This window comes from Fusarium graminearum, chromosome 2 (assembly GCF_000240135.3).
Source record: "Fusarium graminearum PH-1 chromosome 2, whole genome shotgun sequence".
Lineage (NCBI taxonomy): Eukaryota > Fungi > Ascomycota > Sordariomycetes > Hypocreales > Nectriaceae > Fusarium > Fusarium graminearum.
The window spans coordinates 8,723,929-8,747,568 of NC_026475.1; the positions used below are offsets into that span (position 1 = coordinate 8,723,929).

The following is a 23,640-nucleotide window of genomic DNA, read 5'->3' on the forward strand; positions in this document are numbered from 1 at the left end:
TTACTTTATTTTTTTAAATAACGCTTTATTTCCTATATATAGGTAAGATATATTATAGCCTCTTTAAGAGCCTTTTTAATAGTATATTTATCCTTTTTAAGCTTTTTTTACTTTTTTATATTTTTAAAAACTAGAAAATTAGAAATAATTAATAAAAAATATATAAGGAAAACTTATAAAAAGTAATAACTTTAAAACTATTATAAACTACTTTAGCTTTAATATAATTCTTATTTTTTTTAGAATTCTTATTTTTTACTTTATAAATTAGATTATATTAAAAATAATAAAAATAAGGTATAATATAATTATTATAATCTTATATATATAATATAAGAGAGCTAGACTTAATAGTCTTTAGATATTTAGGCTTAGAAATATAATTAGATATATTATTAGTATAAAAAATATTTATAGGAGGAAATTAGGGACTAATAGATAGAAAATAATAATAGGCAGATTAATAGGCCTTAAGGATAAGACCTTAAAGAGGGGAGAGATTATATTATAACCTAAATAATAAGGTTAGGTATACCCTACTTTTCACTTTTATAAGACTTTACCTTTTCCTCTAATTACTATAAGACTAAACTGCTAACTCTTAGTCCTTATAAAAACCTACTTTTCTATCTTCTATATACTAATTAGCTTAAGACTAAAAGAATTATATTATAGTTTAAAACTAATACTTTTAATTTTTAGTTTATAATAGATATAAGCTAATACCTATTACCTTATACCTTAAATTAGTATATATAGATCCCTTAAAAACCTAAGTAGAATTTAGCTTACTAGCTATTAATAAAACCTCTTTATTTAAATATACTTAACTTACTTTATTTACTATTAAAAAATATAATATTTCACTTTCGCTTAGTATATAATACCTTATAACTCTATAAATATAAACCAGTATAGACTAGTTTACCTATTTAAAACCCTAACTGTTATATACCTATTATATATAATACTTTTAATACTATTAATTAAAACTCTATTTCTATTAATATTCTTTTTATTAATATTTTTTTATTTTTTAATATTATTAATAGAAGTTTTTTAAGAGCTATTAAGTAATAATTAAGTATTTTAATAGTTTTTATATATTTTTATTTTTAAAATAATTTCTCTATTTTATTAAATATATTATTTATTAATTAATTTTTTATATTTTTTTAATTACTTTTATTTTATAAACTTTTAATTTATTAATTTCTTATAGTTTATTATTAATTTTAATTTAAATTATATTAATAGCTAACTTAAAAAATAAAATATAATAAAGTAAATAGAATTTAACTTTAAGTAATAACTTTAAGTTATATATATCTTTTTTAATTTATTACTTAATTTTATATAATTTAATATATTTAATAATACCTTATATATTTATTAATATAAACTTAATATAAATTAATTATAAAGTTATTATTATATTTATAAATAAATAAACCTTATTTTTAAGATCTTAATTTATTAAAATATATTTTACTTATTCTTACTAATAATACAAACTACTTAAATTACTGTAATACTATTTGCTATTATAGGATAACAGATATAAAATATATTACTTAACCTAGATAAGTTGAAAACTATAGAAGTGGATTAATCTGAAAGCGGGGTTGCTGTCTCCTGACCTTTCCAAGTTGCTTGGACAATGGGACCTTGGCTATAAGCCATACTATCCGATCACCAGGCCTGTGGACTCGAACCCACTTCGGCTCTTCACCCATATACATCAAGTTCATCACAGGTGGCACTAGCGGTTTTGCACCTTTCGGGAGAGCCATGAGCCTCATGTAGACGTGTCATAGGCATGTAAGTCGAGAATAATGCATGCGCCTAACTCGTCGGAGTTAACAACGTACGCTCCTCCGTAGCTAGTTTTCGGTTCCCTCCCTTGATCCAGGCAATACCAGTTAGCGAGCCATGCACGCTTGCACCAATAGTGGTTTCCATTATCCTTTTGGAATGGGAAAGGGTCCTTATCACGACACCCACTCTGGTTGGGTGACCATTCTACCGACGCTATAACCGTATAACCGTCCTGCTCGAGCGTCTTGTTCTGGCCGGTACTCTGCAACTCCTCCTCGCAGAAGGCATCGATGACCTGGTCTGCCTCTTCGGGAGTAAACTCGACATAGCCTGAGCGGCCGGCCCAGCAATGGCCATCACCATTGAGGATTATGTCGTTGGTAGGGTAGGATGTCGATGTCGTCTTGGTGCTTGTCTTTGACCCGCCCACCGTTGTTGTGGCCTTCGGGTCAGAGGTGGTAGAGGCTTTGATGCCCGATCCAACATGAGAAGGGAGAATAACGGCTGAGGTGCCTCGCATTTTGGTCCTGGTGACAGATTTCACATTGGGGATAGGGTAGGCAGTCCTGTCAACAGTTACATAGCCCTTATTGACGGGATATAGCGTTTTGCTGACAATGACCGTCGCAGAGTAGGTGACCTTGACAGTCTTGCCTGTATCGCCGTATCCGCTGTCATCATCGCCCAGATCATCTAACCGGGGGTTGACGGTCATGAGTGGACAAGATGAGCCCGTTGTTGTAGCGGTTGCCGTCAGGAAGCAGCCAGTGATGATCTCGGTTGAAGTGGTGGTACACGAAGAGGACTTGCATGACACCCAGTAGTCTGTTACTGACGAGGTTGTACAATCACAGCCCACGTACGTATTGCAGACAGTGCTGCAGGGCTTCTTTGTACAGACCTGATGACACTCCGTATTTGTCTCAGTCGCACAATCCTCGTCATCATCATCATCATCATCATCATCATTGTCTTTGTTTTCTTCGCATCCAGCACCGACACAATTGCCCCCGGGACCAGGGCATCCACCGCCAATGCAGCCAAGCGAGCCTCCCCCTCCACCTCCTCCGCCCCCACCTGGAGTGCAGCCAAAGAGACAGAGATTGCCGCAACCGGATTTGCAAATGGGCCCAGGTGGCCCAGCAGTAACAATGATAGACGGGGCAATACCAGCCGGAGGATCGATGTCCATATCATTATCATCGTCCGGGTCATCATCACCAGAGCCTGTCGGAAACGGTCCGGGCTTGTACGTGTAAGTGATGCGGTGAGTAGGCTCAGTCAATGTGACGGGTGGCGGAATGACACTGCCTCGGACAGGGATAGGCTTGGAAATGGATTCTGTCAGGACAATGTTGGACACGCCAATCTTGGATGTTGTAAGAGGCGGGAGCGTGATGCGAACGGTGATGGTTGTTGTGCGGTATTTTGTAACACCGTTGGTGGTTTCGGGCCACGTTTCCTTGAGAGTCTCGGTGATAACAGGAAAGGTAATTGTGGTCTTGGTGGAGAGCGACCATGGAGGTAAGACAAGAGTGCAGGGCGGTTGGCATCCTGCTGTCGGTTTGTCGGAGTCCCAGATATTGGGATCAATGTATACAACGTCGCCGTCTCCATTACCGCCTCCATTACCGCCTCCATTACCGTCGTCATCATTGCCATCACCAGGTATGCCAGGACTAGGTTGCTCAGGCTTAGCCGGTAGCTTGGGCTTCCAGTCGTTGTCGTTGATGTATGCATTGATGGCGCCTCCATGAAAGACAACAAGATAGTCAGCCTTTCCGTCTCCATTGATGTCGGCGTATTGGACGGGGCCCTGGGGGCTGACGCCGCCAGCAATAGTGCCCATATCATTCCATTTGCGGCCCTCCCCAACAGGAATCTTGCCATTATTCCGGTAGGCTTTCGCAGCGCCACCCTCATACTGGACAATGTAATCGGCCTTGCCGTCGCCCGTAAGATCGGCGAATCGTATCTTGCTGCCAGGTTCGCCGACTCCAGTCGCCACAACAATACCCTCTTTCCAGATACGACCGCCGTCCCTGGGAGGAATATTCTTATTATTCTGCCAGTACTTGACTGCTCCGCCGTCATATAGAATAAGGAAGTCATCATAGCCGTCGCCGTCAAGGTCTGCGAACCTGATCTTGCTGCCAGGCTCTCCAACGCCTGGTGAGATAACGACACCGTCCTGCCAGATCCGCCGATCTCCTGGGTTGGGGAGGTTGCCATTGTTCACGTATGCCTTGACAGCCCCTCCACCGTAGATAATCAAGTAGTCGGCGCGCTTATCCCCGTTAACGTCAGCAAATTCGATGCGTGAGTCCGACAGATCTTCATCAAGGCCAGGCGCAATCTCGCCTATCGACTCCCACTGATCGAGACCCTTATTGAGCCAAGCGCGAGCCCGGCCTTTCGCATCGATCGAGATCAAGTCATCACGGCCGTCTCCTGTCAGGTCGGCCAAGCGAAGGCTGGAGCCCTTGGTGCCGGTGATACCAAGATTCTTCCACATGCGAATGCTTCCATCATCAGCAACAGCGAGGAAATCGGCCAGGCCGTCGCCATCCATATCTGCGAACCGTATAGTATCGCCAGTGACGCCCGATATGCCGGGTGCAATAGTACCAAGGTCTTCCCAGTTGCGCCCACCTTGTTTGATGGTATTGCGAAAGGCCTTGACTGCACCGCCGTCGTAGACAACCAGATAGTCTATCGCAGTGTCAGTTTTGGGTCAAAGTACAAGAACTAGAAAGGACTTACCGGCTTTTCCATCGCCATCAATGTCTCGCATTCTTGCCGAATTGGCAGGTATACCGGCAGGACCAGGAGCAATCATAACCTCAGTCTCCCAATTCTTCTTCTTGCTGTCCTTGCCGTTGTTGTGAGTGTTGCGCGCCCATTTAACAGCACCACCACCATAGACAATGACATAGTCGGCATAACCGTCACCATCAATGTCTTCGAAATGGACCTTATCCCTCGATTCGAGGCCAGTTGCCCACTTGGAATCGAGAGACTTGAACTTCTTTCCATTGTCAACGTTCTTCCAGACCTTGGCCGCACCACCTTCGTACAAGGCAATGAGGTCAGCCTTTCCGTCGTTATCGACATCAGCAAAACGGATCATGTTGCCTTTGATGGACTTCCAGTCTGGATTGATATCTCCAATACTAGTCCAATCATTAGGCTTACCGCTATTGATCCAGGCCCGAATGGTACCATCGTTGTCGGCGACGACATAGTCAGCGATGCCATCACCATTCAGGTCGGCCAAAATGACCTTGTCGCGGCTACCATTCTCGACAGGTCCGCTGATGGTGCCAACTGATTGCCAGGTACGGAAGCCTTCGAAGACAGTTCCCTGCTTCTTCCAGATTCTGCCCTCAATCGCTTCTTGAGCACCACCACTACCACCTCCAATGCCAAGACCGACGCCTGGTAGGCCGCCGGCATCCCTTGGCACAGGATCCTTCAGCCAGCCTCGTTCGTCGGCTTCGAGAATTGCCTTCAACCAAGCGTCGGCCATTTTCTGATAGCCTCTGTCATTTGGGTGTTTCTCATCCCAAAGATCACCAACTGTGATATCGATTGGGACCTTGAGAATATGCTTGCCGTCCTTTTGTCTCTCCTCAATAATAGAAATGACTTGAGGGTTGAAGCGTTCAGTGTTTTGTTGCATTCTAGGCTTATTGGCCCAGATGACGGGAGCAACAAGGACGGTGACGTCTGGGGCATTTGAAAAGAGGCCGTCGATAATTGTAGCAAGCATAGCGGGGGAGCCTTCGAGGTCATCCTCTAGGTCCATATTGTTGGTGCCAGCATGTAAGAGAACGACGTTAGGACGAGATGCAATTGACAGCTTCCAATAAGTATTGATGTCTGCAAGCACCTTTCCACTATGGCCTTCATGATCATTGTCCGCCATGCCAGTGCGAGGATGCTTTAAGCTGCCAACCATATCCACCGAGGCACCTCGGCCACTCAGTAGATCACGAAGACGCTTTCGGTAGCCTGTCTGGTCTTTGGAGCCGTTGCCTTTGGTGATTGAGTCTCCAAGAGACATAATACGGAGGCTCGGAAGACCTGAGGCAAGCGGCACCAATAGTGCCATGAGCAGCATCAACCACTTGATGCTGCTCCGAAGTGTGGAACATGCCATGAGGAGTAATAATAACACCAATAGCAGATAAGTGATATATTGGGATGTAAATTGAATTGGTTTGGAGAATGATAGGTATGAATGGCGATACTTTGACCAGCAGCGGCTTCTCCTTGGGACTTTATGCCTGCCTCTCGTTTGAGTCCAGAGCAACCTTGGTCATTAGAAGTTGACGTTGGAACTACCGTGACGTCCGAATAACCCTCAACACAGCCTCTTCAAATTCCGCCTCGCCTCTGTTGGTTCCGGGATAATGATGCATCCATCCTTCAGCAGGGTATGCGACCGGACGACAAGAACAAAATAGCATATGACTCGGTCTATCCATTGCCGAAATCATGAACCGTGACAATTGCGTGCTATCATTTGATTTCTTGCTCCAATAACACATGAGTATGCCTTGTTGGTTGGGCTAATTGCGCTTTGACGAGCTGTTGGTTCTGTTGTGTTGGTTGGAGGTTAACATGCAGAAGGATTTGGGAACATTTTCAAGCGAGTAGGCCGGCGTTGTTGGTTGTAAAATAACTCAGAATCCGTAATGAAACTTGTGCAACGGTTCCATCGGGGGCACAAAAGTCTTCTTGGCAGTGATAAGAGTGTGTTGGAACATGAAGTTGTCCCAGTTGGTCTACATATATCTAATAATGATTAGCTTCATCAAATGTGCCGGACATAGATAAGCAGGATTGTTTAATCAGTAACCGGGACTTGTTTTATATAGTGGTAAATTTGCATGGATATTGATTAATCAAAACTATCCAATTGAGACAATCATGTGAGCCGAATAAGAAGGCGAACAGACGCATTTAAGCGCCCAATATTTAGCGCATTGGGGGCCAAAAGACATGGAGTAAACCGGCCAACTGCTGCATCACTTGGCGCAGAAATTTCGCCGCATGAACCCTTGTTGTTAGTCGAAAATCATACATAATCTGGCAATCGCCGACATAGCCCGGCCCAACCCAACGACCCGGCACGGTCGTTTAAATTGGAACTGCCGTTGCTTGGCATGACTCAAAACAACCTACCAACAGCCAACAACCAGCAAATCATATCATCAAGGATGAAAAAATCAAAAAGGATTTGTGACTGACTCCAGCTAGTGGTCCAGGGTACTACCAACAGCAACTACCAGAATGGAAGGTATCATCAACAGCCTTCACGATGGAGCTTGCTTGGCAACTTGGTCTCCCTACTCAGCCTTCGCATCACCTTGTCCCCTTGCAGATTTCAGCCAGTGGTGCAATGGTCTTTAACTTTCTGAAATTTGTATTTACCTCCATTATTCCAACCATTAATTACCACCAGTAGGTAATAGTTCTCTTAGTTCTATAGATTCATCGACTTTCATGTCTTTCTTCCCTAGATCGATTCACAATCACATCGCACCTATCATCTTCTTTCACCATGGGCACAAGACGGCAACTCTCCTGGAGAGCTGTCTTTCCACTCATCTCCTTATTCCTTGTCTCATTTCTTGTCATTCCCTATGCCAAACACTTCCATGGTTCCCATTTCACCCCTCGTTCCTCTGCCATAGATGGCGATCTTGAAGACGGTGTATTTGCAAATCTTGTCAAGAAGGCGACCTCTACCTACGAAGAGGCTCAGCTGAAAGGACGCAAATTACATTGTCTGATGGGCATGACTGAGGCAGACGCGAGAACAGCTAATGCGGGAGTCGCGTTAGAAGCTCCGGCCTGGCTCCAGACGGCGGCCATTGCTGAGGTGGAAGGATGGTTAGACACAACACAAGAAGATGGAGCAGAGCCTTTCCATTCAACTTACCTGAATGATGCATTAAGAGGTCTCAGCATCAAGCCGGAGTTTCACACTATTCTATGGAAGAACATTGGTGGCGGGCTCTTATTCGAGGATCCGAGCCTTGTCGATCTTGAAGGCGATGGCGACTGGGGAGATTCTGACGTGGGCGTCGTAAGTTCCTCATCTCGTTCAGGCCAGAGGCCAGACACAAAGTCATTGCGTAATGCTAACTCGATTGATTCTATATCTAGCCAACTCGTGCATCTTATCAAAACTCTTTCATCTTGGATCCTGGTGTTATAATCGCCGACAAGAATCTTGGAGTTGATGAAGCCATAAAGAAGAATCTTATTCAGGGAAAGATAACCCACTTTAGAAAGGTGAGAAGGGATTGGAGCTCCTGCAAAGAGGGTGCTTTATGATCAACTCTCTTTTTGTTACACCTGCTAATGTATAGCCGCAGTGGAGCGATATAGTGTGGATGCAATGGGTGAGTCAAACGAATTATTTCTCTCCTCCCTTTTCTTTTCTTTTCCTTGCTTCATTTAATTCTAAGCATATCAATTTCCTCCTTTCATACATCCTTCTCAGTAAATGAACGACTTCTAATCTGTGAATGCGGGTGGCTACAGACTAAGGCATGCGAAGCGCATGGCGGTGATAATACAAACGTGAGATACATTATTCGCTCCTGGATCACAAACGACTTCACACTGTCGACTATATTCCAAGCCATAATCAACAAAGACAAAAACGATGGGCAAGGAAAAAGAATCGGAAAATGGGCTGATAGGACAACACTTACCGCCAGTGACCACCCTGACGAATTTTTCGCGATACTCGGCAGTCCTAACGGGTCAGGATCGGCTTACTTTCTTATCAACCACAAGCGGGCATTGGGTGTCAAGGTCATTAATAAGGTCGACATATTTGTCCCGAATATTCCTCTTGATGTGACTGGAACTAGCGTGACTGAATATGAGAGACAACGAAAGGTCATGCTGGTGTTTCATGTTACCGGTGCCTGATAGATGTTGCCTTGGCTTTGGTGTTGTGTCTTGTTTTGCGCTTTATATCTGCGGGGAGAGTCAAACCTTTAGTATGTCAATAGCTACCAATCCTGAATCAATACATACAACATGAAAGCCCTCTTCGCTGTCGTATTAAACTTTTATCACATTGTGCCTTTACGCCAAATATACGCCTTTATAATAGTTGATGGTTAATGAATGAAACTGTAGAATTCAAAAGAGGGCATATCTACATAAGTCTTAAGGAATAACAATTCCAAACTAAGAATCAGAATAGAAGATTTGCCCTTTCTTCCGGAGCTCGACCTTGAGGTTGGCAACCTCATCAGGAGGCAAAATACTTTCCAACGCGAACAAGTAAAACTCGTTTGAATAACCTCGTCCATCTAGGTCCCAGGTCAGACCTAAAAGGCACATTCTTCGCTTATCCCAGAAAGCAAAGCCCAGTCGGCGGAAAGAGTCGAATTTGACACCAGGAATGGGCGAGCTGTTACCAGGACCAATTGTAAGGACCGCCCAACTAGACACACCTGATGACTCCCTGCTTAAGAACTCCTCGGTTTGCTCCCAGCGAGCATTCTCGCTGAGTAATGGCCGCCTGAGTGGTGTGCTGTCTTCTGGTATAGCAGTACCCTTCTCCAAACGGTGAATTTGCCCGTTACGACGATATCCCCAAACAGCCCGGAGTACCTTGCTTGACTCTGGCGATGCCGTGATCCATCCGGGACTTTCTGAGAATGGAGGCGGGCGTGGTAATCGGTAGTAGTTGTCGTTCTGGGCACGTCCGAGACTTGTCAAGTAGTCCATTGCGGTCCTGATCTCCTCAGCTTTACTAATGGAACTATCAGGTCGTTCCACCAGGTCTGCTGCATTCATCTGACTCAATATATCGATATCTTCCTTGGCCCAGCTTTTGCCTATCTTGTCCCCAACGACAGCTTTGATTTCACCCACAAGCTGTATGATCCATATGGCGCGCAAAGCCCTCATTTCTTCAACCCAACTCGGTTGCCCCGCATCGACCACTTTGGCAGGTATACCGACAAATTCCCGATCCCAGGCTGCCACCCAGTCGTCATTAGGTCCATAGCCATGGGTGTAGTACGGCTTTGGGTTAAAGGCATGTAGTGGCCTGACGTTTTTCAGTCGTGCTAGATACGATGATAAACACGCCTGTGATAAGACAGAGATTTGGTATGCGGTCGCGATAACCGACTGGAGTATGGGCAAGGGCACGATCGAGGTAGATAATGATTCTGGGCCAAGAGTAATGAATTTCGCGTCCTCCGGTTCACGAATAGGAACCACGCCGCGTAGGAATTGAGTCTGGAACTCATCCAGATTCCGAAAAGGAAGGGCCTTGGAGCGCACCAGTATAACTCCACGAATGAGCTCTCGAACTTTTGGGGGCAAAATTGAGTTCGGGCCAGAAAGTATGCCTTCAGTGATAGTGAGGGCATGGCTGCTAAATAAACGCCAGATATGTGGCGAGGCCCTCATCAGGTTCCAAAGCGTATCGAGACCAGGAAGGCTTGTGACGATGGGCAGCAAGATCTCGTGGGGCAGCAGCTCAAAGCATGCTGCTGTATCGCGGGTTGTGTAGCGCATCGCGATAGAAGTTGATGTTGTTTTAGCTAAGTAATGGAGAAATAACAGTTGAATCGACTGAGTAAGGGGCGGGTACCTGGGCGCTTATATATGCGTTCCAAAACCCCACCTAGGGAAAGGTCATGCTACCAATAAACCCCCACTGTATTACGACCCCCGCGGTTACATCACATGTACCCTACAAATAACTCATGCAATAGACCAACTCAATGTAAACTCGCCCACTTAGAAGTGAACTCACCTACAAGAGTTCACTTTACGGATAAGGGAGGACAAACACTTACTGGACCATATCGCTCTAGAACTGACAGCAACCTGGTCTCCAGTCCGGCTACGTTTCGCCGTGAACTACAACAGCGAGTAAGGTTAGGGTTAATTTTATTATAGTTAGTTATTATACCTTAGCATAGTAGTATAAAAATATAAATAAAATACTAAAAAGATTATAAGTATTGTATTAATTAAATAAAAGATTATTTATAAAACTAAGATATATACAGAAGGATTATTATTCTTACTAGCTAAGTATTAGTAAATCTATTCTATATCTTAGATTCTAGCTACTAGTTGTCTTTTATTCTTCTTAATTGCTGACAGTAGTTTAGAATGTATTCTGCTAGTTAGGGCTGAATTGTGAAAGAAATGTGTTCTTTTGAATTGATTGAAATCGAAGGCTGGCCCTCTCCAACATAGCCTTAGCATTCTACTGGTAGGTAATAAAAGTAACTTGGATGACATACTGAAGCTATCCTCCCCGACCTTCCCGAGCTCTGGTCTTGATCTCAGCAACCTCCTCGGGAGGCATGATACTCTCCCAAGTAAAGAAGTAAAAGTTATTCAGTACATCCTTTCTATCATATAAACCAGGCGCCAACCCCAATAGCCACAGTCTCTTTCTCTCCCAAAACGCAAGACCCAACGGACGAAACGATTTGAAACTAACACCAGGAATAGGCGACCCTTGAAGAAAGTCATCACTCTTCAATTGCCTCCAAAGATCAATACCGTGGGGCCGAAAGTCGAATGCTTTAACGGTCTGTTCCCATTGATACTCCTCAGTACCTGTTAGTACCTCCACTGGAGTTGCGCCTTCTGGTACTTGGGACCCTTTCCTCAACCATTGGAATTTCCCATTCAAGCGATAACCTCTGACTTGCATAGTTCTTTCGTTGTAATTTGGTAGTGCTGTTATCCATCGGTTGTCGACTGACGGTGGAGGTGCTGGTGGAAATCGATAAAAGATGTCTTTATCAGGTTTTCGGAGTGTTGCAAGATAGTTCACTGCCGATTTGATTGGCTCTGTATCGCAGATTGGACTGTCAGGCTCGTGGAATAGATCAACCGGACCCATGCCAATTAGAACAGATATATCGTCTTTGGACCATCCAATGTCTGGCTTGTGTGTGACGAGGAGTTGCATCTCGCCTACGAGCTGTATGATCCACAACACTCGCACTACACGCATCTCCTCTATCCATGTTGGCTGTCCCATATCAACAATGGAAACAGGTGTTCCAACAAATTCGCGATCCCAGGCAGGAACCCACTCCTCAGTGTCTCTGTAGTCATGCGTATAGTGTGGTGTTGGGTCATAAGCATGGAGTGGCCGGAAACTCGGGTCTCGCAGCTTTTCCAAGCAAGATGCAAGGTATGATTGTGATAGAGCCGATATATGGTAAGCTGTTGCGACGACGGATCTGAGTACTGCTGGATCAGACGTGCAAGATAGTGACTCAGGACCCAAGGTCTTGACTCTGGGGTCATCCGGAACAAGCATGGGGATCATAGCCTTCATAAATCCAACCCCAAACACTTTCAGCTCCTCAAAGGGAAGTACCCCAGAACGAACAAGTATCACGCCTCTGATAAGCTCTCTGACCTTTAGCGGTGTAGTTGAGTGTGGTCCTGAGAGTATGCCTTCGAGGATGAGAAGAGAGTTGGAACCACTTTCAAAGAGACGCCATACATGTGGAGAGGCTTGCAGTAGATTCCAAAGTGAGTCAAGATTCGGAAGGCTAGTAATTACTGGGAGTAGAATTTCGGGTGGTAGCCGCTCCAGTGAGACTGGATGAGGCGTCCGATAATCGGCTATGGTGACAAGCTTGTGGATGTTGTTGATTGAGTAGCGAAATTTGCAGAGGCTGACTATAGAAATGCGCGAATTTTTAAAAAGTTTCATGCGAATCCATGTCCTGTTGGTTCTGTCTGATGAATCCATGTGCTGTTGGTCTGTTAGAATATCATTCCAAAATATATAGTAGTATTTTCACTAAACCTCTATAATGGCTTGAAATGAATTAATATTGTATTTTTCTAAATTAAATAAAAAGATATCTCCGGAGGCCGGATCCTCGGTCGATCTATACGTAGCGGTATGCAATTTGGTTAACGCAGCAGATAATAGGCTATGTATCTGAAGACCTGGGGAATATATATAGCCAGGCAGTGCAAAGGCATATAAATATATACAGTTTTACCCGCCCTAAGTGTAAATATATATTATTAAGAGCTGGTATAGCAAGGACTAAGGGGGGAGTAGAGTTTCCATATCCCATGAGGTTTGTGGGCTGAAAGATGGCTGTTAGAGTGACTGTGATGGATGCTTGTGGGTTATTCTCTGTCCGTCGAATACAGCAAGCTGGTTCATGCCTTTGTAAGAATTCACGATGCTAACAGTGTCAGAATGGCCGCCAGTAGATTCATGTGTTAGTTTCTCCTTCTCATCATCAGGAATTGACGAATGCCTACCTAAAGGGTTCATTGGTAGTAAAGATGAACTCAAGTCGAACTCCATTGTACCCAGGGTTAACCTTGACACGTCCATAGACGACAGCGGCATTCTGAGTATCTGTGGCGTCGCAGATATAATCCAACTGTCCTTGGTTCCGAAATCCGTTATCGATATTACCGTTTCCTCCTGGTAGAGCTCCAGATAACTTACCAGTGGTCAAGATACCACCAGCTCCGATACCGAAAGGACCATCAGTAAAGGATCCTGAGCTTCCCGCTGCGGTAAGCTTATCCCATTCTGTGACAGTTAAACCTGGATCACTGAAAATGGCATTGACTAGGTTTTCGACGGAAGATTCATTATCTACTATGACAGTGAAGCCGTGGGAGGGGAAGGGTAGGGTGAGGCAAGCTGCCAAAGACTTGATACTGGTTGACCTCATTCTTGTGACAGACTTGCACCGGTTGATAGGAAAAGGTGTGGAATAGAAGACCAGGACTTGTCAAGTGGAAGTTATGAAGATTTAAATAATTGATGTATGTCACCAGTATTTCTCTTAGTACTTTTACCTACATCCTCCTTTAAATTAATAAGGATTTTATAAAACTAGTAGAAGGTGGAATAGGAAGCCTACACGAGGGATAAGTCCTTAATTGAAAACAGAATCTGAAGGCAGCCTGCAGAATGCACTATTAAAGACTTATATAGAAATAATAGAACTACTTGTAAGAAGTAGCGTTATTATTGAAGGGGTGAGATGTATCTATAAGTAGACTGAGGATGCAGGTAATTATTCCTCAACCAATAATTGGCCTACAGTTCCTAACAACCTGGTAGGTGGCTGTTGAACAGGCCAATACAACTGCAGCTGTGATTGGGATGGGTTGAAATTACAATTACACTCTTTATGCCTTACTACTAAGGCTGATTCAGTAGTTTAATAAAACTACCTGTCATACTTACAGTACTGTCACCGCCACTATAACAAGGTATAGAAGTAGGTAACAAGCTGTATACAACTACCTAATCCCCCCAGGCATATTTCTTTAGATTTTAGTTCTCTTAATTTCTTTATCCTAGTCAATTTCATCATGTCTTGCCAAGATACTCAACCCAAGGCTCATGAAAATTTATATCAACCATTGGATGAATCGGCTTATCGAGTAATTCATCTCCTGATACATTGATAACTATGGCCAATCTGGCATCGATATACCGGAACCAAGGGCGTTGGAAGGAGGCCGAAGAGTTCGAGGTGGGAGTGATAGAAGCGAGAAAAAGGGTACTAACAAGAGAGCATCCCTCTATACTAATAAGTAAAGATAGCCTAGCATCGATATATCGGCATCAGGGACGATTGAAAGAGGCAGAAGAGCTTGGGGTAAGAGTATTAGCGGCAAGAAAGAGGACCCTAGGAGACGAGTACCCTTCTACGTTAATGAGTATGGGTAGCTTAACCTCATTGAGGCAGCGAGTAGGTCAAAATCCACCAAGCGTTTCTTGCCGAGTGAGTTTGGAATGGTCTACCGGGAAGAGTAAGTATTTTCCCCTTTCAAGTTCTTTAGAACTGGACTAACATGCGACCAGCAACATCGCCCATATCACATCGTACCACTGGAAACTGAAAGCAGTTGATGCCCTCGAAAAGACCGACCTAGAATTTTCTCTCATTTCAATTGGTCTATTCTTGGACTACTGGGCTGCTCCTCGCATCCCAACCCATATCCGCGCAGTGAACATGTTCATTGACCCTGAAAACAACGCTGCAGTAATTCCAGGTGATGGAAACAGTCCTATGGTCCTCACACATTCCACCGATGCAGCCAAGTTCACGGTCGCCGCGCTCGACCTTCCGCACTGGAAGCGCAGATACTCGATTGTTGCAAACCAAACCACTCTCAATGACGCCGTTCGGCTGGCTGAAGAGATAAAAGGTACCAAGTTCAACGTCAAGTACTTCTCCGTGGAAAAGATGGAGAAGGGTGAGATTGATCTCACACCCAGTATGAAGAAGGCTTTGCCTACAGAAATGCATGACAGCATGAAAAATATCCTGGCTTTGACAGGAATTGGATTATCTAAAGGAGAAGTTGATCTGGATAAGACTGTTGATCTGACACTGAAATTTTCAGGCATCAAGTGCCTTACAGTCAAGGACGTTTGGGAAGCATGGAAGTAGATAACTTACTGTCCATTGTAACCCTCTAGTTTGTGGATTTAATTGACTCAACAAATAGTATTATTTGGCTTCAAAATCGAAGGAAGCAATCAATTAATAGTGGAAATTGTTTCTCGACTCATCGCTGTTGCGACTTTCGGTTCACTCATGGAAAGGATAACTGCGTCCATGGCTTGGCTCCTGCAGGGACACAGTACGTAGAATCTTCAGGGCTCGTCTGGGATATCGCAGGAAGATGGTGCAAGTACTTGCAAACATGCAAATTCCAGTAAAAACAATGACCCAATGATACGACGACCGTGTCAAAGGCGCAGCAGTAGAGTGCTGCGGCGCACTGCTGTTATAAACCAGGAGACCTCCGATCGGGCCTGCGAGGACATTGCCAATACCTTTGCCAAAGTTGAGTAGACCAAAGACAATCGGACCCGCCGTCACGTCATCGGTGATTGTGGTGCTCATCCTTGCCCAGGTAGCAGTGAACCCAGCCCCAAAGAAACCATAAAGAATAGTAAATCCAACCAGGATGGGAAACGAGTTTGCAAGCCTCCACGCCGTGAGAGTGGCCACGGCCGCGACAAGAGTGGAGGTGCAAGCCAGAATGTCAAGTGGAAGCTTGCGGTCTGAAAGATAGCCGAACGCAAATTGCCCTACAACCTGGGATATACTCATGATGGCGAGAAGGACAGGTCCAGACTTCTCGCCGAGATCGAGTGAAGTTGCGAAAGACGGGAGGTACAGTGCGGGAAAGAAGTAGCCAAAGCCTTGAAACAAATTGGACACCGAATACAGCCAAAAGAGAGGACTCCTGAAAAATGACCAATTGGTCTTGGGCGTGTTGACGTGTTCAGAAGGCGGTAAGCGACCGTCTAGGAAGGGAATCAGAGGGCCAGTCATAACAGCCAGGCCAACAGCTACGGCGCGGAGAGTCGTCTGATATCCGTACTTTGCGAGGAGAGTTTGTATAATAAAGGGCATAATGGCACCAGAAAACCCCGACGCGCCGCAGAGTAAACCGTAGGCCATGCCCCGGCGAGCTATCCAGTACTCGTTTACCATGATTAGTATGGGATAGTAGAGGATCAGAAACCCAACGCCATAAGCAACACCTTGCGTGAGAATCAGGGTCTCGAGCGTATTGGCAAAAGAACCTGCTACTAGTCCACCAATACAGATTGGCCCTACTCAGGGTAAGATGCATCAGTAAAAATTGTCTTATCGCAAAGGTAGAATCAAGGGGGTGAGTGACGTACAACCGACCCATATCATCTGCCGTCGCCGACGCTGGTGCCGCTGGATGAATGGCATGATAAATGGAGCGCCTATGTAACCAAGGCCAGATGCTATTGTACCGACGACACCGATGTAAGGGTTGCTAGCGAAAGCTGGGACTCTGGAGTAGTAGTCCTGAAAAACACCGAAGGACAATGGAAACCCTGTGCCATGTCAGTTTTGATTGCTTGGTGTAGGCGGATTGCTTTACCCCATAGAAGCGTCTCAAATACGAAAGCTGCACCAAGTAGTCGCCAGGCCGCGATTCCTCCGTCTACAGGAGCAAGCTGTTGTTCATTCTCCGAACGTCTGTCATGCTCAAACTCAGAGCCGCCTAGAGCTGAGTTATGCATAGAATTTCGTGAGAGTGTCACTGGTGAAGGTGGTGACGGCACTGGCAGGGCGCGGAGCTCGTGGCTCTCGCCATTTACCGTGACTGCAACTGCCTCTGTGTTGCTCATTGTAATGAATATCCATACTTTTGTGGCAAAGTAAGAAAGAGACGAGGTGGTTGATGTTGAAAGAACTAGGTACAAGGATAAGACAATGATGGGCTAGCCGAGGTTTGTATAGCCAATAGCATTTGACACTTATTTTGCCTCAGCGTCTAGTCTCCGGCCTGTTAGACAGTCCAATCTCCACAAAACCAGTAATCAGTGAAAGGACCAACTAGCAACAAGACGAGGATTGTCACCTTCGACTTACTTCATCAGCATCTAAATAACAAAGATTACTTCCTTTCCCCGTTCTAGAAAGAATCTTCCTAGACTCAAATATAATAATATTTGAACGTTTCTATTTCTCGTTGCAAGTAGATACATCGCGTCCATCTAATCCCTCAACTTGAAGTATCTCGCAAAAAACATAGTGTTTGCAGCAAAGATTACAGGAACAACACTAACCATCTCTCCCAAGCCAGCATATCGAGGAGGAATCCGAAACTCAACCCAAGCACCGCTTGCCATTGTTATTGCCAACAAATTGTAGACAGCAGACCAGACGAAGTTAAAGTACATGCGTTGGAACGAGACTTTACTGATGTCGAGTAAGAATGGGATACCTTCTAGACCGTTCAAAAGGACGACAGCTGCTGCGTCTTGGGTCACGTCACTGCTTGTTAAACCCCCACCCATCTGAACACCGTAATCGGCTTGGGCAATGGCGATGGCATCATTGGTTCCGTCACCACAGAAGAGAACTCGCTTTCCCTGACCCATCAAAGCAGCGACATAATCTCTCTTCTCTGGCGGGGTGCGCTCGCCAACAACCTTGTCAGCTGATATCCCAACAGAGGCAGCAACAGCCTGAACAGCTTTGATCTGGTCACCTGAAACAAGATGAACGTTGATGTTCCGAGACTTGAGCTCAGAGATGACTCGTGCAGCTTCTGGGCGGATTTGAGCCGAAAGACCGAAGACAATGAGTGGAACACCATCTCGTGTGATGACAAGTGTAGTGAGACCGCTGTGTTCGAGTCGGGACACTTCTTCCAGTTGGCCAGCTTGAGTCCAGCGAGAGTTACCAGCTCTGACAGTCGAATCCAGATATTCGGCCTCAACTCCGGCGCCAGGGACAACATGAATGTTGAGCACCTCTGACATGCTCTTGACACTCTGTAGCCCCAGATAATTATCGACGGCGGCAGAGACGGGATGTTTACCTCCAGAAACCAGAGCCTTTGCTAAAGCAAGATTATCTGATAAGTCCCCATTCAAATTCAGTCTCTCATTCACTACAAGCTCAGCTTCGGTGATTGTGCCAGTCTTATCGAAAACAACATCAGTAGTCTTGCGCGCTCCTTCGGTGATATCAGCAGACTTGATGATAACGCCACCTCGAGCGGCTATGCCACCAGCGACAACAAGAACCATAGGCACAGCGAGACCAAGAGCACAAGGACAAGCAACTGCGAGAGTGGCCACGGTATATGTGATGGCATTGCCAACACTCGTACCACCACTGTAATTGAGAATTTCAATCCCGCATACAATCCAGATCACAAGGACAAGAATAGCAACTGTACCCATGGCGGGTACAAACCAACTAGCAACCTTGTTAGCCAGATCTTGAATCTCTGGCTTCGAGTTCGCAGCTTCCTCCACGAGCTGCGCAATGTCGGTGACTGTGTTCTTGCCGGGAAGGCGCGTCAACTGAACAACGACAGTACCGTCACCATTGACAGTGCCGGCGATAAGGCTACTGCCCTTTTGTTTCACAATGGGTAGTGTCTCCCCTGTCAACATTGACTCGTCCACTTCGGTTTTGCCAGACATGACATTACCATCAGTAGGAACACGACAATGAGGCAGGACTTTGAAAACATCGCCGTATTGAAGAAGCCGAGCGTCGATCTCGCGGTCACTTTCCCTCTCAACAAGCACAGCTATATTGTTCTGCTTTGATCGAAGCGATACAGCAGAAACAGCTTGCACTCGTGCAAAGGCAGCTAAAAGTCGGCCAAGGAGGATCAGGGTGATGAGCATGGTGCTGGTCTCGAAGAATTGGCCTTCATCGAGTGGGCTTCCCGCCATCTCAAAGCTAAACGCAACGACAGAGTAGACATAAGCAGCCGTTATACTGATGACAACAAGCATGTCCATTTCGATTGTTCGACTGTACCACAGGGCAGAGAGTGCTGGGCGATAGAATTCAGGAATAGCGATGGCTTGGACAAGTGTACCAAGTATCAACGAAATGATGCTCTCGGTCTTCTTGTCCACGAGGCCTTCACTCCATGATACGACCGCGACTGGGATAGTGAGAGCAGCTGCCAGAAGGGTCTTTGTAAGTTGATCCCAGAGACGACGGCGACTACTCTCAAGTTGAGGGTCGCCACGAGGCTCAGCCAGACCATTGCACCTGTCTTGTACCTGTTCCATCAGGTCTCGAGCACCAATAGTTGTTGGCTCGTACGACAGGCGAACTGTCTTCTTGTCGAGACATTGTACATCGACTACACCCAGGGGTGGGTTATCAACAAGTTGTCTGCTCTGTTCCATCGTGGCCAAGACATCGACAAAGAAATTCCCACCAACGATTTTGCTAAGCATGAATCCAGTTGCGCCAGACACGAAGCTGAGAACTTCTTCCCCATTAGTCAAGGAACAATCAACATCGAATTCTCCTTTTCCCATGACAAAATTGACCTGGGCATTGGAAACGCCAGACATGCTCCGAAAGATTCGCAACAATTTGTCTGCACACGAGGTGCAATCCATGCCACTGACCAAGAAGCCGATAGTCTCGAGATTTACTCCGCGCTCGACGTCAACTTCTTTACTCTCAGGACCTGAAGGTTTGAAAGTTGGGATGATAGGGAGGGTGCTCTTCTTCTGTTTTTTGCCTCCATGTTTGTGTTTGTGTTTATTCGTGTTCGATCGGGTGGTCATACAGCAGGTTTCAAGGGACGTCATTCCTTGTTCGATGGCGCTTCGGCAGATGCAGCGAATCTGTTCGAGGTAGCTGCTATACTGGTCGAATGCAGCCGCCAGATGGGTACCGCAGGCTGTGTCATCCTCGTGTTGACCGAGTTCGTGCCCGTGAGGTAGATCGTGGGATCCTTTTCTTGTTAGAAACTTGGCGATGATATATATGTGTGGGTTGTGAAGTTACCTTGATGTCTTGGATCTTCGTCACAGGCTTTCTTGCACTGCAGGGCAGCAATGGCATAGATGCACTTTTCTATTCAGAGTTAGAATGAAGATCAATGATATTTAACCCTTACAGAGACGATCTCACCACTACAGTGCTCCTCGCTGCCACAGCATGTCGAGGCCTGAGAAGTAATGCTAGAGGCGTCGGAATGATCATCGCAACAGCCCCCATGCTCATGGTGATCCGTGGTATTCTCTTCGTGAGCATCATGATGGCCATGGCTACCATGGTGTTGATGATCAGAGAGTTCAGCTGCATGGCCATGTTCATCCAAGCTGGCACTAACATGCTCAGACTTGGGTCCGCAACAAGATGCACCCATTGTGTTGTGAATATAGCTTCAAAAATAGAGTGGGTAGTGATTTGATGTATCAAGATAGAAAATCTGAAACTAAACATGATCCAATGTTCAATAAATAGACAAAGAAGTTGTGCTGTGGTTCATGGTGACACTCTTTCCTTTCTCAGTTCCGCGGACGGCCCCACTTTCGCCCGCTGTCAAAAGTCTCCGCGCTCCGTCTCCGCGCCGCATTTCCGTGGTTTGCGCGAAGTATTTCAGGTTACCTATAACAGGATAACCAATCGTTCGTGTGACATACTAATAACAACTTAACAATTCAACATAATAGCATTGAAATTTTTCATAGACTCATAATATTGCACCGGTATAAGTTACCGATGAATGAAGAAGCGATGGGTATATTCTGAATAGCGCTTGATGCGGTAGATTATGATCATGATCCCCAAGTCACGCTGTAATTATCCTTTTTGCCTCTGCCACCGCAGCCCTGACCTGATCAACCGTCCGAAAGCACGCGCAAGCAGTTGTCATATCAACCTCCTTGGGGCACATCTCGGTCGGATGCTTTGTCGTTGGAGGTGTTTCAGTATTTGAACAACTTGTCCCCGTTTCGCAATTCTCGTGACCTTCGGTGTGAGACTGACTCTGTCTCGCCGCCAACTCGTCGCCTAGTTGCACAAGACAAGCCAACTCCCTTTTGAGGCTTGCTTGTAGAAAAGCAATGTAGCTCGGTCCCTCGAGAGAGACCTCTACCATGTCTTGCGCATCAGCCTGTTGTCCGATAAAAAGGCTGATGGGTGTGCCAGAAACTGACGGATCGGAAGCTCGTTGCTTCTGCATATAGAAAAAATCACCATAAGAGGAGCCGATGCTGGATAGAAGAGAACCTAAAAGATAAACGTTCCGTGATGAGCGTGGACTCTTGACGGACTGGAAACAGACTGTGCACTCCAGAATTTTCCTTGCTGACACCAGAGAGTTTTTCAGTATCTTGAGCGTTTGGAATGTCTCAAGGGAGCTTTCTATCTCTGAGAAATGCTGGTTCACTAACTCGATACAGGAACACTTCTGAATAGGGGGTCTTGAATTCGTAGCGTTTTCGATACTCTGTGGGGCTATTGCCGCATCCCTACTTGCAATGTCAGGATAATGGTTGTGGCGATCGTGTTGCGGAGATGTGCCGTTGAACAGATCGGAACCCGATGCTTGTACAGGTTCTTGGTCTATAGAGAAGTCCATGTCGAAGGAAGGCGACGGCGTAGCCAAGTCATCAAGGAATTGATCCATTATACCAGCGAAATTCCTCGTCTCCATAGTCTTAGGCGACATTGATGCTGCACTAGTATTTGCAACGCCATTAGATCTATAACCCAGCGGCTGTCCTCTTCTCGGGCGTCCTATAGTCCTCATGGGAGAATATTCGCAAGTCAAAGCAAAGTGAGAACATCGTTCGCATAGAGGAGTATGGCGGGAACAGCGGACTTTTCGCTTCCCTGTTGAAACACGTCATCAGCCGACGATTACAAAGAGAAAGGAGAGAGACTGACTGCAAGGGTCGCAGGCACGGTGCTGGGTCTTGTCACTTATAGTTTGGACGTTCATGCCTACTAAGCAGACTTAGACGAGACGCGATAGCGTGTAGAGTTTCTTTGCTGGTCTTTTCGCGACAGGTGCGGACATCAAGGTTCTCTGCCTCGGTATTGCTAAGGGGAAAAGGAAAGGGGAAATCCGAGGGAAATCCACAAAAGCGACGCGGGGTGGATAGTTTTGCAGGCCGTGATTGGTAATTCAAGTTCCACCCGCTCTGACACGGGCAATAAAGGTACCTCGAGATATGGTAGTACAACCATGGACTGAGATTCTGTGATAGAGTATAGCAAAGTAGATGCTAAAAGGCTTATGTATTAGACATTCTACTATTTTTTTTATGAATGCAATTTTCATATTGACATTTCATAGGTAATAGGGCAGCCTACAAGTCAAGAAACAGTCTCGGACAACATTGAGAGAAAGTATATGCATAACAGCAACACCATATGCACGGACATTTTCTTTGGCGAGGGGATGCTGCCCAGCACGCTGTAATTACCGTCCAATTCCGAAACCTGTGTACCATAATTGGAATGTCTGAAAGGGAAGAAGCTTCGAGTATGTCATAGTAGGTATTGTATATAATTTATTGCGCCTTGTGTAAACGAGACGGTTAACTACCAACGTGTTATATCGGAGCCCAGGTTGCTGATTTACGAGTAAACTTTTATAATCAGCAGACAGACAACCGATGTACTTAAGTTTCCAGTAATGTGTATTCATCTTTTCCAATTGCAAGCTGGAACTAACAGCAAAGAAAAGCAACGTATATCTATACCTTTCTACTACTACAGGATCAGTAAATTCAATCCCTACCTCCGTCTCACCATAGACATTCAATGGTATTGAATTGTTCAACTAATAATAGAGATTCGCAGTAGGGTAGGTGAACCTCACCGGATTTTCGTAATGCCGGCTAAACCAAGAAGCGGGTCAAAGGCGGGGGAAAGTGCCGAACGAATCAAACACTCTCTTCCGCAGCCCCATAGCCACGCACCTTGGCGAGCCAACAAGCCGCTTAGTCATGATAGCGGGGTCCACAAGACAGCGCAATCTTCGTAATGGCCTCCCGTAGCACTCTAGCCTGATCACGGACGCAACACATCATCACGACAAGCTGTGATTGCAGTCATGAATGGTCTATTTTCCACCCGACGCCTTGCCATTTCCATCAATAGAAATACTCGCCTACTGCATCTGCGTCACCATCATCGCGGACACGGTACTTCGATTGGCGGAAATGGATGTTTCAATCCGCGTTGGCAGCCAAAGTTCCAACCAAAACAGCAAAGCACGAGCCTGACGAGATCTTACGGCACTCTTCCCGACGCCTCAGAGATATATAAAGTTATTGATGCTGAGCTCGCGCGTCGAGGTGACTTCCGCCGTGCCGATGAGATCTCTGATCCGGAATTCAACGAGTTATATCTCCAAAAGTTTTCACATTTCCACCAAGACGACGAGGAACCCGATACTATACCGCTCAAGCCACAAATGTACAACATACAATCTTCGTCCTGGGTCCTTCTAGCG

General features: G+C 45.4%; 8 protein-coding genes across 8 annotated transcripts; 2 read left to right on the forward strand and 6 right to left on the reverse strand.

The window, feature by feature from the left end:
- Positions 1 to 1,798: 1,798 nt before the first annotated feature.
- Positions 1,799 to 5,980, reverse strand: FGSG_11578 (uncharacterized protein; the record flags this gene model as incomplete). The annotated part of the gene is made up of 3 exons (XM_011324741.1): positions 1,799 to 2,623; positions 2,720 to 4,530; positions 4,582 to 5,980. 3 exons carry the CDS (start codon positions 5,978 to 5,980, stop codon positions 1,799 to 1,801), a joined length of 4,035 nt encoding a protein of 1,344 aa, XP_011323043.1.
- Positions 5,981 to 7,302: 1,322 nt separating this feature from the next.
- FGSG_11577 (uncharacterized protein) lies at positions 7,303 to 8,871 on the forward strand. Its single transcript, XM_011324742.1, has 4 exons — positions 7,303 to 7,915; positions 7,996 to 8,124; positions 8,208 to 8,234; positions 8,377 to 8,871. Exons 1-4 carry the CDS (start codon positions 7,388 to 7,390, stop codon positions 8,770 to 8,772), a joined length of 1,080 nt encoding a protein of 359 aa, XP_011323044.1. The 5' UTR covers positions 7,303 to 7,387; the 3' UTR covers positions 8,773 to 8,871.
- A 165-nt stretch (positions 8,872 to 9,036) lies between these two features.
- Positions 9,037 to 10,383, reverse strand: FGSG_11576 (uncharacterized protein; the record flags this gene model as incomplete). Its single annotated transcript, XM_011324743.1, has 1 exon — positions 9,037 to 10,383. The coding sequence occupies one exon, from the start codon at positions 10,381 to 10,383 to the stop codon at positions 9,037 to 9,039; it is 1,347 nt and encodes a 448-aa protein (XP_011323045.1).
- Positions 10,384 to 11,128: 745 nt separating this feature from the next.
- Positions 11,129 to 12,601, reverse strand: FGSG_14021 (uncharacterized protein; the record flags this gene model as incomplete). Its single annotated transcript, XM_011324744.1, has 1 exon — positions 11,129 to 12,601. The coding sequence occupies one exon, from the start codon at positions 12,599 to 12,601 to the stop codon at positions 11,129 to 11,131; it is 1,473 nt and encodes a 490-aa protein (XP_011323046.1).
- Positions 12,602 to 12,964: 363 nt separating this feature from the next.
- FGSG_14020 (uncharacterized protein) lies at positions 12,965 to 13,556 on the reverse strand (the record flags this gene model as incomplete). The annotated part of the gene is given in 3 exon segments (XM_011324745.1): positions 12,965 to 13,127; positions 13,132 to 13,300; positions 13,325 to 13,556. Coding segments are annotated over 3 exon segments (564 nt in total).
- A 750-nt stretch (positions 13,557 to 14,306) lies between these two features.
- Positions 14,307 to 15,293, forward strand: FGSG_11574 (uncharacterized protein; the record flags this gene model as incomplete). Its single annotated transcript, XM_011324746.1, has 4 exons — positions 14,307 to 14,369; positions 14,466 to 14,495; positions 14,567 to 14,649; positions 14,702 to 15,293. 4 exons carry the CDS (start codon positions 14,307 to 14,309, stop codon positions 15,291 to 15,293), a joined length of 768 nt encoding a protein of 255 aa, XP_011323048.1.
- Positions 15,294 to 17,392: 2,099 nt separating this feature from the next.
- FGSG_11573 (uncharacterized protein) lies at positions 17,393 to 19,612 on the reverse strand (the record flags this gene model as incomplete). Its single annotated transcript, XM_011324747.1, has 1 exon — positions 17,393 to 19,612. One exon carries the CDS (start codon positions 19,610 to 19,612, stop codon positions 17,393 to 17,395), a length of 2,220 nt encoding a protein of 739 aa, XP_011323049.1.
- A 1,288-nt stretch (positions 19,613 to 20,900) lies between these two features.
- FGSG_11572 (uncharacterized protein) lies at positions 20,901 to 21,977 on the reverse strand. Its single transcript, XM_011324748.1, has one exon. The coding sequence runs from the start codon at positions 21,844 to 21,846 to the stop codon at positions 20,965 to 20,967; it is 882 nt and encodes a 293-aa protein (XP_011323050.1). The 5' UTR covers positions 21,847 to 21,977; the 3' UTR covers positions 20,901 to 20,964.
- Between the last annotated feature and the right edge of the window lie 1,663 nt (positions 21,978 to 23,640).